The sequence below is a fragment of the Phyllobates terribilis genome, unplaced genomic scaffold (genome assembly GCF_046119375.1).
Source record: "Phyllobates terribilis strain yellow unplaced genomic scaffold, ASM4611937v1 Scaffold_924__1_contigs__length_538081, whole genome shotgun sequence".
NCBI classification, from domain to species: domain Eukaryota; kingdom Metazoa; phylum Chordata; class Amphibia; order Anura; family Dendrobatidae; genus Phyllobates; species Phyllobates terribilis.
The window spans coordinates 47,097-61,149 of NW_027363684.1; the positions used below are offsets into that span (position 1 = coordinate 47,097).

The 14,053-nt window shown below is 42.4% G+C and overlaps 1 protein-coding gene across 1 annotated transcript in view; it reads left to right on the plus strand.

Moving 5' to 3' along the window:
* LOC141240616 (uncharacterized) overlaps positions 1-4,695 on the plus strand; it is a 50,957-nt gene extending 46,262 nt beyond the window's left edge. The window contains exon 10 of the mRNA XM_073668682.1: positions 3,639-4,695. Coding sequence (XP_073524783.1) covers positions 3,639-4,652 — 1,014 coding nt within the window. The 3' untranslated portion in view covers positions 4,653-4,695. The remainder of the gene's footprint in view (positions 1-3,638) is intronic.
* Positions 4,696-14,053: the final 9,358 nt, after the last annotated feature.

The following is a 14,053-nucleotide window of genomic DNA, read 5'->3' on the forward strand; positions in this document are numbered from 1 at the left end:
TATTCTTACACAAGTCTCTTGCTGCCATATAAATGACTGAGCTTGCGATTCGGACAGAACCCCGGGGGAAGATTCCGTATAATGAGGCGCTGTGGACGCCGTCTGGCCTATGATCCAGTGATGTCCATCTTTTTAAGCGTGCATAAAAGCGCAGTCGACCAGAGGCTAGACGGAGTCCGGTGTAACTCTGCTGCCTCATTATTCTGAATGGATCCCTCGGGGGTGTCCTCTGAATCATGTATTTTGTAGATTTAGATGGAAACCCCGATGTACAGTGGGTACGGAAAGTATTCAGACCCCTTTACATTTTTCACTCTTTGTTTCATTGCAGCTATTCGGTAAGTTCTAAAAAGTTCATTTTTTTTTCTCATTAAAGTACACGCTGCACCCCATCTTGACTGAAAAAAAAAGCAGAAATGTAGAAATTTTTGCAAATTTATTAAAAAAGAAAAACTGAAATATCACATGGTCATAAGTATTCAGACCCTTTGCTCAGTATTGAGTAGAAGCCCCTTTTGAGCTAGTACAGCCATGAGTCTTCTTGGGAATGATGTAACAAGTTTTTCACCCCTGGATTTAGAGATCCTCTGCCATTCTTCCTTGCAGATCCTCTCCAGTTCCGTCAGGTTGGATGGTGAACGTTGGTGGACAGACATTTTCAGGACTCTCCAGAAATGCTCAATTGGGTTTAGGTCAGGGCTCTGGCTGGGCCAGTCAAGAATGGTCACAGAGTTGTTCTGAAGCCACTCCTTTGTCATTTTAGCTGTGTGCTTAGGGTCACTGTCTTGTTGGAAGATGAACCTTCGGCCAAGTCTGAGATCCAGAGCACTCTAGAAGAGGTTTTCATCCAGGATATCTCTGTACTTGGCTGCATTCATGTTTCCTTCAATTGCAACCAGTCATCCTGTGCCTGCAGCTGAAAAATACCCCCATAACATGATGCTGCCTCCACCATGTTTCACTGTAGGGATTGTATTGTGCAGGTGATGAGCAGTGCCTGGTTTTCTCCACACATACCGCTTAGAATTATCACCAAAAAGTTCTATCTTCGTCTCATCATATCAGAGAAGCTTATTTCTCATAGTCTGTGAGTCCTTCATGTGTTGTTGAGCAAACTCTATGCGGGCTTTCATATGTCTTGCACTGAGTAGATCCTTCCATCTGGCCCCTCTGCCATAAAGGCCCGACTCGTGGAGGGCAGCAGTGATCGTTGACTTTTGTGAGCTTTCTCCCTTCTCCCTACTACTTCGCTGGAGCTCAGCCACAGTGATCTTGGGGTTTTTCTTTACCTCTCCTACCAAGGCTCTTCTCCCACGATTGCTCAGTTTGGCTGGACGGCCAGGCCTAGGAAGACTTCTGGTGGTCCCAAACTTCTTCCATTTAAGGATTATGAAGGCCACTGTGCTCTTAGGAACCTTCAGTAATGCAGAAATTCTTTTGTAACCTTGGCCAGATCTGTGCCTTGCCACAATTCTGTCTCTGAGCTCCTTGGGCAGTTCCTTTGAGCTCATGATTCTCATTTGGTCTGACATGCACTGTGAGCGGTGAGGTCTTATATAGACAGGTGTGTGTCTTTCCAAATCAAGTCCTATAAGTTTAATTAAACACAGCTGGACTCCAATGAAGGAGTAGAACCATCTCATGGAGGATCACAAGGAAATGGACAGCATGTGACTTAAATATGAGTGTCTGAGAAAAGGGTCTGAATACTTATGACCATGTGATATTTCAGTTTTTCTTTTTTAATAAATTTGCAAAAATGTCTACAGAGTGGACTTTAAATGAGAAAAATAAATGAACTTTTTAGAATTTACCAAATGGCTGCAATGAAACAGAGTGAAAAATTTAAAGGGGTCTGAATACTTCCCGTACCCACTGTAAGTGTTCAGCGTACAGCACAGGATAAATATGATCCAAAATGTTCTGTACCCCAAAATGCCACCATTAAGAGCCTCTACTCAACCCACAGAAAATCAAGTCCCCACTCAGGTTCATCATCTGTAAACAGTAATATAGGGGGTGTCCATATTACTGGTAGCACAAAGGCTCTGGAAAAGTGACTTGGCTCCCACTTAAAGAAATCCAGTGACATCTGCGCTCCCAAATCCAAATGCCCCCTCCTCCTGGGACCCACAGTGTGCAGTTAGCATCCACATGTTTGGCATTACTGTAGCGGGGAGAGGCAATTTATTTCTCCAGAAAGCACTAACTGGGAATCATGTACTGGGCGCTACAACGTAAGGGCACTACAATGTACCGGACACTACAATGTACTGGCCACTATAAGGGAATATTTGCATTTTCACTTCACAACATCCATTGCTGCTCGTTTCTGGAAAGCACACATGGAGTCAAATTCATCACTACACCTGTAGATACATTTCCATAGGGGTGTAGTTTGCAAACTGGTGTCACTTGAGGGGGGATTCTGCTCTTCTGCCACTTTGGGGCTTTGTATATGGAGTCTGCAAACTGTTCTACTAAAGTTTGTTCTCCAAGAGTCAAATATTGCTCCGTCCCTCCGGAGTCTCGCCATGTGGCTAAGCAGTACAGTACAGCCACATATGGGGTATTGCCCTGTTCAGCAGAAATTGTATAAAATTATGTGGTCATTTTTACCCATTTTCCCTTGTGAAAATGTAAAATCTGGGGCTAAAATAATATTATAGTGGTAAAAATGTAATTTTTTTTTTCTTCACCGCTCAATTGTATAACATTTTGTGAATCACAATTACCTTGTATTCATTGGGAAAGTGCGCGGTGGATGCTGGGTGTGACGCGCGGGTAAACCCCACCCACAGCCCGGCGTCCACCGCGGGGATCGCATCAACGAGTCACGCCTCACTTGACGTGACATCAGGGGAAGCAAGAGCCGGCTGCAGCCGGGGGTCGCGTGATGCCGGTGAGTGGCCAGCGATAGCGCCGCTCACAGCCAATAAAGACAAAGCTAGGTAATTAAAGGAAATCTTCTCTCAACGGGTTAATTACATTGGGGGAATTTTTAATAGTAGTGGACAACTTCTTTAATTACGTGGACACTTTTCTATACTAAGGCCGAGATACGAAGCTTGAGAGTGAAATGGCACCGGAGGTACATTAAGGAAACCTGTCATCAGTAATTACCACTTAAAGAACTATTTGCTGTCTAATCTCTGCCACCCCTGACTTGTGCCAATGTCACCAGTTTATAAGTGTCATTCACTTTACCCGTCATTGTGTTAATGTTATGGCATGTAGTTGTCCTCCTTATTACCGGTACTTTCACTGACGAGAGTCTTCATTGTGAGATCCAGAAAATACATTCAGAAATCTCTTTTGTGTTGAAGAAAAAACTCACATCTAATTTATCTTTCCTCCTGATAGGAAATCCTTGTGAGAATAACGGTTCATCACTAAATTGTAAAAAAGAAGATATCAGGAAGCACTCTAATGGAGGAAACCTCATCACCCTTCCTGCTCCTCCTGGACTTCACAGCACTTCACTTTCTTATAATCCTAATCATGAGGAATCATCTCCTGAGCAATCTCTCATTATTACCAAAAGTCCAGGGGGCAAAGTGGATTCAAGATTTCAGTGTGACAAGCAATTTACAAAAAGCTCAGATTTTTTAACACACAGAAAACACAAAGGAAAAAAGCCATACTCCTGTTCAGAATGTGAGAAATGCTTTACATATAAATCACAATTTGTTATACATGAGAGAATTCACACAGGAGAGAAGCCATTTTCATGTTCGGAATGTGGGAAATGTTTTGGAAGTAAATCAGAGCTTGTTACACATCAGAGAATTCATACAGGAGAGAAGCCATTTTCATGTTCGGAATGTGGGAATTCCTTTAAACATAAAGGGGATCTTATTACACATCAGAAAATTCATACAGGAGAGAAGCCATTTTCATGTTCGGAATGTGGGAAATGTTGTAGAAGTAAATCAGACCTTGTTAAACATCAAAGAATTCACACAGGAGAAAAGCCGTATTCATGTTCAGAATGTGGAAAGTCGTTCACGAATAACTGGAGTCTTATTACACATCAGAGAATTCATACAGGAGAGAAGCCATTTTCATGTTCGGAATGTGGGAAATGTTGTAGAAGTAAATCAGACCTTGTTAGACATCAAAGAATTCACACAGGGGAAAAACCTTTTTCATGTTTACAATGTGGAAGATGCTTTCCAGATAAATCACAGCTTGTTACACATCAGAGAATTCACACAGGAGAAAAGCCGTATTCATGTTCAGAATGTGGGAAATGCTTTACAAATAAAGGGAATCTTATTACACATCAGAAAATTCACACAGGAGAGAAGCCATATTCATGTTCAGAATGCGGGAAATCTTTTATGCATAAATCAAATCTTTCTGCTCATAAGAGAATTCACACAGGAGAAAAGCCATTTTCTTGTTCAGAATGTGGGAAATGTTTTAAAAGTAAATCAGAACTTGTTATACATCAAAGAATTCACACAGGAGAAAAACCATTTTCATGTTCAGAATGTGGGAAATGCTTTACAGATAAAGGGAATCTTATTACACATCAGAAAATTCACACAGGAGAGAAGCCGTATTCATGTTCAGAATGTGGGAAATCTTTTATACATAAATCACACCTTGTAAAACATGAGAGAAGTCATACGGGAAAGAAAGTGTAATTATGTTCACTGTGTTTTATAAAGTTTAATAAATATTGTTCAGCATAAATGAGTACACCCCCTTTGATGAGTAAGATTTTATTTAATAGCGCACTGAACACAAGATCAATTTCTACAATTTTGCCAACACTAAGTTTCATAGAACATTTTTTTGTAATCAAAACATGAAAGTAAGGGTAATAATATAACTCTCATTACAAAATCTTCAGTTTTACTCAAATTAGTTGATGCAAAAATGAGTACACCCCACATCAAAAGCTACTACATCTATTATTTTGTATGGCCTCGATTATTTTAAAGGACGGCACCAAGTTTTCTAGGCCTGGAATGAACAAGTTAGTGACAATACTATATCTATCTTTTATCTCTTTTTCAATAACGAGCTCTTAGAGCCTGGATGCTGGATGGAGCGATGACAACTTGTCTCTTCAGAATTCCCCATAGGTGTTTGGTTGGGTTCAGATCAGGAGACACTTGGCCACTGAATCACTGTCATCCTGTTCTTCAGAAATGCAACAGTGGCCTTAGATGTGTGTTTTGGATCATTGTCATGTTGGGGAAGTGCAGGTCTACCAAGGGCATGGAGTGATGGCAGCATCTTTTCAGTCACTATAGAGCAGAACATCTGTGAATTCAAGGTACCATCAATGAAATGTAGCTCCTCATGCAGCCGCACATAAGGACACGGCCACCACCAGGTCTCACTGTAGACACCATGCATTCTCATTGTATTCCTCACCTCTTCAATGTCATACAGTTTTGAAGCCATCAGTTCCAAAAAAAACCATTTATCTTGGTCTCATCACTCCAGAGTATAAAGTCCCAGGAGTCTTCATATGTTTCCGCATGTGTCCTGGCAGATTGTAGGGCAGCTTTTTTGTGCATGGGATTTAGGAGAGGCTTTCTATGTGGACAACACCCATGTCTGCCATTCCTCTATAGAAAACATTGTCTGCTTTCAACTCATCTCTCAATGCTTTCATGAAAAATCACAGTTGGGAAGGAATGGACGGGACAAAGAAAGTTACTGATAACCCAGCACTTGTTTTCCAGTGTGAATAAAACCAAAAACTTTTATTGAAAAATCCAAATTAAAATCATAGAAACATTAAAAAACAGATAGGAGCAAAACATCTCTGCGTTTCTACCTGGTATTTGTGTTCAGTTCTTCTTCATGACATAATAAATCACCAGTAACCGGCTTCTTATACACATCATAGTGTCTAATGCACAGCGGAGACCCCCAGCCCCAAATGGACATGTGCAAGTATGTCTACATTACCCCTATGGACGGTCATATGTCCACAACAAAAAGCATCCGTGCAATAGAAGAATGAAGTGTCTGCATCTATAATGTGTATATTATGTATAATTACTATAAAAGAGGAAAAACACAATTCAGTAAATGGATACAAGGTCTGAACGAAGATTCATATCACTGGGGAATCTGGGGTCCAATTCCAGAATCCACAAGGCTTCTCGGGGGTGTACTTTTTATACCAATCTCCCCCCTTAGCTGGTCTGGTGACATATTCAATACCCACAACTGTAAAGTGATTAATTCCTATTGTGTTGTATGAGATGTTGTGATGCTGCAGATGTATTACATGTTGTGGGGCCAAGAACGTCCCTAACGTGTCCCCCAATGCGGTGACGTAAGGGTCTGACCGTGCCCCCCACATATTGCAGCAGACAAGCTTCACATTGTATGGTGTCAATGACGTGTGGAGCTACAACTAATGAGATGTCGGATACTATAGGGTTTATTATGGTTAGTAGATGCAGACATTTTTGCTTTGTGCACAGACTTGCACAAACCACATTTATTTCTCCCACATTCAATGAAACCTTTGGTGTTTGTCCTCCACGTGTCAGTTGGGTTTCTTGTTGCTAGATCCTTGTCAGTGTATAACATAGGTAAATGTTTTCTGGTAATATTCACTATATTATAGGAATCTTCTCTGCAGCCAGTATTGAATGTATCTCTAGACTGATGGATGTTTCCTTCTTTGTGAGTTTTCGGTAATGTATGAAATATTGGACATTGTGGGTGATTTTCCTTTAATCGTTCTATTTGTTTGGCATTAAGTACAGCCGATACCAAACCCTCCTCCAAAAGACAATGTAAGGGGGTATTGTATGAATTAGTAGGATCTCCATCTAGAGTGCGGCATATATTAGTATCGTCATCCATGTTCATAACCTCCGGCTCATACAACCCACTATCCAGAGCTGTAATCGAGCCCCCTTTATCTGCAGCTCTAATGACTTTATTAGGGCTGTGCTCAGGGCCGTATCTGGCATTCATGCTGCCCTTGGCACTTTAAGTGCTCACGCCCCCTACTGGTAATCCATACTAAAAGTGCTCATACCCTTTAGGCCCCCTTCACACGTACCGGAGACACACACGTACACCCATTATAATCTATAGGCTGCGCACATGGTCACACGGACCGGACATGTACGTTTTTTGCCGGCAGCTCGGACGTCAGTACGTCCTGCACACAGATGACATAAAGTGTGACATCCGCACACACGTCTGTGTGACACGTGCCGGAAGAGAGCGCAGAATAGAAATGACAGATATTTAGGTGTTAGATGTGCAAAGAGTGAGATAGATGATAGATATCTGTGAGATATATAATTAGTGCCCTGAGTGTGTAGTTTACTGTACTTGTGTTTAGCTAATAAATTAAAAAAGAGATGTGGAGTCCTCCCTATTTTTGATAACCAGTAAAGGTAAAGCAGACAGCTGTGAGCGGATATTATCAGGGTGGGAAGGTCCTCGGTTATTGGGCCTTTCCCAGCCTAAAAATACCAGCCCGCAGCCGCCTCAGAAATGGCGCACCAATTCAGGTGCTTTGCACGGCTCTTCACAATTGCCCTGGTGCGGTGGCAATCGTGGTAATGGTGGTTAGGGTTGATGACCGCTGTGATTTGTCAAAAAACACAGCTGTCTTCAAGCCCTCAGGTTAGTAATGGAGGGGGAAAGGAAAGAGATCCCGGCACTCACCTGTAGTCAATCAATCATTTATTTCACATCAGCAAATCTGCAAAACGCTTCAGCTCCTCCAGAGCTTTTGCCAATTGTGGCCAATCTGTTGGAATAATGCATATTAATCTGTATGTGTATTGCAACAACTACTATGCTGTTTCATATGTTGTGCATATTGTGAGGTTGTTAACAAAGTTGTGTTTAAAAAAAAAACAAAAAAACACACAGACAGGATGCCCCTCCTTCTCTTCCTGTATTGTTGTTATATGTTTTGATCTCCTCATGCTGCTGTAACACCAGACTCCATGCTGTGCCTATGCTGGATATGAATAAACCTACATTCTGTGTTCTAAACTCTGGATGTCACGCGGATTAATCCTCTGCTAACAGGTTATGGACCCAGATGTCCCAGAGTCCCCAGAGTCCCAGATCCCCAGAACACAGAGGAAAGAAAAAAAAGAAAGACAGCAAACTGAGAAGAAGCAAAGATGGCCACCAGCAGCAGCTCCATGAAATTTACAGTGCCAAGTCTCACTAACCAGAATTATCAATCCTGGAAATTCAAAGTGAAAATGCTGCTGATAAGAGAAGGTACGTGGAAATACACACAGGAGCCTAAACCTGACCCAGTGCCACAGCAGTGGACAGACTTGGATCAGAAAGCACAAAGTACCATATCACTCAGTATAGATGATGACCAGATTGTGCATGTGTGTAAATGTAATACTGCAAAGGAAATGTGGGAGCAGTTGCAAAAGGTACATGAGAGGATAAATTTAAGCAATAAGCTCTATCTCAAGAGAAAGCTGTACCAGTCTAAGCTACAGAAAGGCCAGGATATGCAGGATTACATAAGAAGTGTTCTGGAAGTTGTAGAACGCCTGAGAGGCATTGGGGAAGATCTAAAGGACTTTCATGTGGCCGCATTACTGCTTAGTGGCCTTCCAGAGAGCTATGATACGCTTGTAACCGCACTAGATGCGCGTCCAGATGATGAGCTTACACTGGAGTATGTCAGGGGGAAGCTCATAGAGGAATATAAGCGAAAGGCAGAAGGTGTAGACAGTAGGACATGCAACACAGAATCTGCTTTACAGACACAAAACGTAACTGATAACAGGAAGCACATAAAAGAAACACGTGAATGTTTTGTTTGCAAGAAATCAGGACATTTGAAAGCTGACTGCAGAGTCTGGAAAGCTAGAATGAATCAGCTGAAAAAGCAAAGCATTCATCAAAGGGTTAAAAGTGCTGTAGCTGGAGAAAATGATTCTGTGAATACTGAAACTGCATTTACTGTCAGTGCAAATACATCAAAGCATGCATGGTGTATAGACTCTGGAGCAACTAGTCACATGACTAATAACAGAGACTTCTTTTCTAAGCTTGACCAAAGTAAATCAGAGAAAGTGATTATGGCTAATGGTCAGTACATGACTTCAGAAGGCATAGGAGATGGTTATATTGATTGTCAAATCTCACCAAAACAAAGCAGGAAGATCCCAGTAAAGGATGTGCTGTATGTGCCTAGTCTTGAAAGTAATCTACTATCTGTGAAGAAACTCACAAAACAAGGAAATGAAGTTACATTTAAGCATGATAGCTGCATCATCTCAAAGGAAGGTCACACACTAGCAGAGGGAAACATCACAGATGAACTTTATCAGCTGAAATGCAAAGAGTGTGTGTATACAGAGCAACAAGAAGAGCATAAAAACTGTATTCATGTGTGGCATAGGCGTCTGGCACACAGAGACCCAGAAGCAATAAGAAAGTTAGTCCAAAAGCAACTAGCTGAGGATATTACAATTGATCTATGTAACCAGACAATGAAGTGTACTAGCTGCATCAAAGGGAAAATGTCTTGGAAAGCTTTTCCTAAGAGAATTAGTACAACAACAGCACAGCCACTAGATTTAATACACACAGATGTCTGTGGTCCAATGAGCACTCTGACCCCAGGGAAGAAGAGATATTTTCTCACATTTATTGATGATCATTCAAGATATACAGTTGTCCACCTGCTTCACAGCAAGAAGGAAGTTCCAGAGAAACTTGAAATATACCTAGCTGAAGTATATAATAAATTTGGAAGAATGCCAAAGATTCTACGTGCAGATAATGGGACTGAATATACAAGTAATGAGACACAGAGCATTTTAAAGAAAAATGGAATCCTATTTCAGACCACTGTACCGTACAACCCAGAGCAAAATGGTGTCGCGGAAAGAAGGAACCGAACACTATGTAAAAGTGGAAGAAGCATGTTATTTGATGCAAATCTGCCCACAGCATATTGGGGTGAAGCAATCATGACAGCTTGGTATCTTCAGAACAGACTACCAGGTAAAGCTACAGAGAAAACTCCATTTGAGCAATGGAATAGCAGAAAGCCAAAACTACATCACATAAGAATATTCGGAAGTAAAGCATTTGTACATGTTCCCAAAGAAAAGCGAACTAAGTGGGAATCTCACGCTAAGGAAGGTATCCTGGTAGGCTACAGCGAAACCCAGAAAGGTTATAGGATTCTACACCCAGAAACAAACAAGGTCACAATAAGTAGAGATGTAGTGATTGATGAGAACTTTGTATCACCCAAGTTTTGTGACATCACGCCAGTAGTCCAGCTGAAGTCACAATTACAAGACAGCAACAAGGAGGATGTAGAGGTCTGGCTGGATTCTTCAACTAATGAAGGAACAACAGAACAATCAGGTGAATCTGAAATCAGGAGATCGTCAAGATCAAACAAAGGTATACCAGCTAAACGTCTATCCTACATTGTCAAGACACTACCTGAATCAGAGCCGCAGTCATGGGATGAAATGCAAGCACTACCTGTCCATGAAAGAACAAAGTGGATCGATGCCGCTAATGAGGAAATCAAATCGCTTCATCAACTCCAAACTTGGAAACTCACCAAGCTACCACAGGACAAAAAGGCAATCAAGTGCAAGTGGGTCTTCAAAACCAAATATGACTCTGAAGGTAAAGTCCACAGATTCAAAGCAAGGTTGGTCGCAAAAGGATATTCTCAAAAGTATGGCGAAGATTACGATGCTACATTTGCTCCAGTCGCTAAACAGACCACGTTCAGAGCTTTGTTAGCTGTAGCTGCTGTACAAAAGATGTATGTCAGGCATTTGGATATAAAAACTGCCTTTTTAAATGGTGACATTGAGGAGGACTTATACATGATTCAACCTGAAGGTTATGTAAAAAGAGGTGAAGAGAATCTTGTTTGCAAACTACAAAAATCTCTCTATGGTCTTAAGCAATCAGCAAGAGCATGGAACACCAAGATGAATAAAGTCTTGTTGGAAGAAGGATTTAAAAAAGAGGTCAAGCAGATCCGTGCTTATACACAAAATATACAGATGGAAAGTGGATGTATATTCTCTTATATGTGGACGACGTGATTGTTGTTCATCAAGACGACGCAGAAATTGGAAAAATGACTGAAATTCTGAATCAGCACTTTGAAACAAAAGACCTTGGAAGTGTGACATATTATCTAGGAATCCAAATCCAGAGAGAGGAAGATGGAAGTTTTCTTCTAAACCAAAGTGCAAAAATTAATTTGATTCTGAATCAGTTTAAAATGTCAGAGGCCAAAGGTATATCAACCCCAATGGAACCATCCTACCTGAAGCTGGAAGGAGAAGATGACCTGTTGCCTAACAATGAGAAATATCGTCAGGCAGTGGGGGCACTTCTATACATATCAACTATGACTCGACCGGATATCACAACAACAGTTGGAATCCTTTGCAGATATGTGGAAAAACCGCGCCAAAGAGACTGGAATGCTGTTAAGAGACTTCTCCGATATTTGAAAGAAACGCAAGATGTAAATTTAAAACTATCTGCAGCAGGAGATCTAGTACTTACCGGCTATGTAGATGCAGATTGGGCAGGTGATTCGCGTGATCGTAAATCCACAAGTGGATACTTGTTTAAAGTTGGAGAAAGTTCAATCTCCTGGTCTAGTAGGAAACAAGTGTCTGTTGCCTTGTCATCTACAGAAGCGGAGTATGTGTCCGCAGCCTATGCAAGCCAGGAGGTTGTTTGGCTAAGACAATTGATGGACGATCTTGGCAAACCGACAACTCAGCCGACGGTGATTTATGAGGACAACCAAGGATGCATTAAACTTGCATGCAGTGAAAAGATCAGTGCTAGAACCAAGCACATTGACGTCAGACATCATCATCTACGTGATTTGATAGATCGTGGCATAATTCAGTTTGTCTATTGTGAAACTGATAAGATGGTAGCTGACATTATGACAAAGCCATTGCCACGAGCTAGGTTCCAAGAATTGAGAACCACAATGGGACTAAGAGGATAAGTAGTTGTTGAGTGGGGGTGTTGGAATAATACATATTAATCTGTATGTGCATTGCAACAACTACTGTGCTGTTTCATATGTTGTGCATATTGTGAGGTTGTTAACAAAGTTGTGTTTAAAAAAAAAAAAAACCTCACACAGACAGGATGCCCCCTCCTTCTCTTCCTGTATTGTTGTTATATGTTTTGATCTCCTCATGCTGCTGTAACACCAGACTCCATGCTGTGCCTATGCTGGATATGAATAAACCTACATTCTGTGTTCTAAACTCTGGATGTCACGCGGATTAATCCTCTGCTAACACAATCACATAGAAATACAACATTTATATAGAAAAAAAACAAGGAAATGACATCACAATGAAATAAAAAATGAAGAAAACTACAAACATTCATATAATCATATTAGTCTCATTATATAAAATATACACTACTCAAAAAAATAAAGGGAACACTTACACAACAGAATATAACTCCAAGTAAATCAAACTTCTGTGAAATCAAACTGTCCACTTAGGAAGCAACACTGATTGACAATCAATTTCACATGCTGTTGTGCAAATAAAATAGGCAATAGATGGAAATTATTGGCAATTATCAAGACACCCTCAATAAAGGAGTGGTTCTGCAGGTGGGGACCACAGACCACATCTCAGTACCAATGCTTTCTGGCTGATGTTTTGGTCACTTTTGAATGTTGGTTGGGCTTTTACACTCATGGTAGTATGAGACTGACTCTACCACCCACAGAAGTTGCTCAGGTAGTGCAGCTCATCCAGGATGGCACATCAATGCGAGCTGTGGCAAGAAGGTTTGCTGTGTCTGTCAGCGTAGTGTCCAGAGGCTGGAGGCGCTACCAGGAGACAGGTCAGTACACCAGGAGATGTGGGGGGCCATAGGAGGGCAACAACCCAGCAGCAGGACCGCTACCTCCGCCTTTGTGCAAGGAGGAACAGTAGGAGTACTGTCAGAGCCCTGCAAAATGACCTCCAGCAGGCCACAAATATGCATGTGTCTGCACAAACGGTTATAAACCGACTCCATGAGGGTGATATGAGGGCCTAATGTCCACAGATGGGGGTTGTGCTCACAGCCCAACACCGTGCAGGGCGCTTGGCATTTGCCACAGAACACCAGGATTGGCAAAGTCGCCACTGGCGCCCTGTGCTCTTCACAGATGAAAGCAGGTTCACACTGAGCACATGTGACAGACGTGACAGAGTCTGGAGACGCCATGGAGAGCGATCTGCTGCCTGCAACATCCTTCAGCATGACCGGTTTGGCAGTGGGTCAGTAATGGTGTGGGGTGGCATTTCTTTGGAGGGCCGCACAGCCCTCCATGTGCTCGCCAGAGGTATCCTGACTGCCATTAGGTACCAAGATGAGATCCTCAGACCCCTTGTGAGACCATATGCAGGTGCGGTTTGCCCTGGGTTCCTCCTAATGCAGGACAATGCCAGACCTCATGTGGCTGGAGTGTGTCAGCTGTTCCTGCAAGATGAAGGCATTGAAGCTATGGACTGCCCGCCCGTTCCCCAGACCTGAATCCGATTGAGCACATCTGGGACATCATGTCTCGCTCCATCCACCAACGTCACGTTGCACCACAGACTGTCCAGGAGTTGGCGGATGCTTTAGTCCAGGTCTGGGAGGAGATCCCACAGGAGACCATCCGCAACCGAATCAGGAGCATGCCCAGGCATTGTAGGGAGGTCATACAGGCACGTGGAGGCCACACACAATACTGAGCCTCATCAGGAGCATGCCCAGGCATTGTAGGGAGGTCATACAGGCACGTGGAGGCCACACACAATACTCAGCCTCATCAGGAGCATGCCCAGGCATTGTAGGGAGGTCATACAGGCACGTGGAGGCCACACACTATACTCAGCCTCATCAGGAGCATGCCCAGGCATTGTAGGGAGGTCATACAGGCACGTGGAGGCCACACACTATACTCAGCCTCATCAGGAGCATGCCCAGGCATTGTAGGGAGGTCATACAGGCACGTGGAGGCCACACACAATACTGAGACTCATTTTGACTTGTTTTC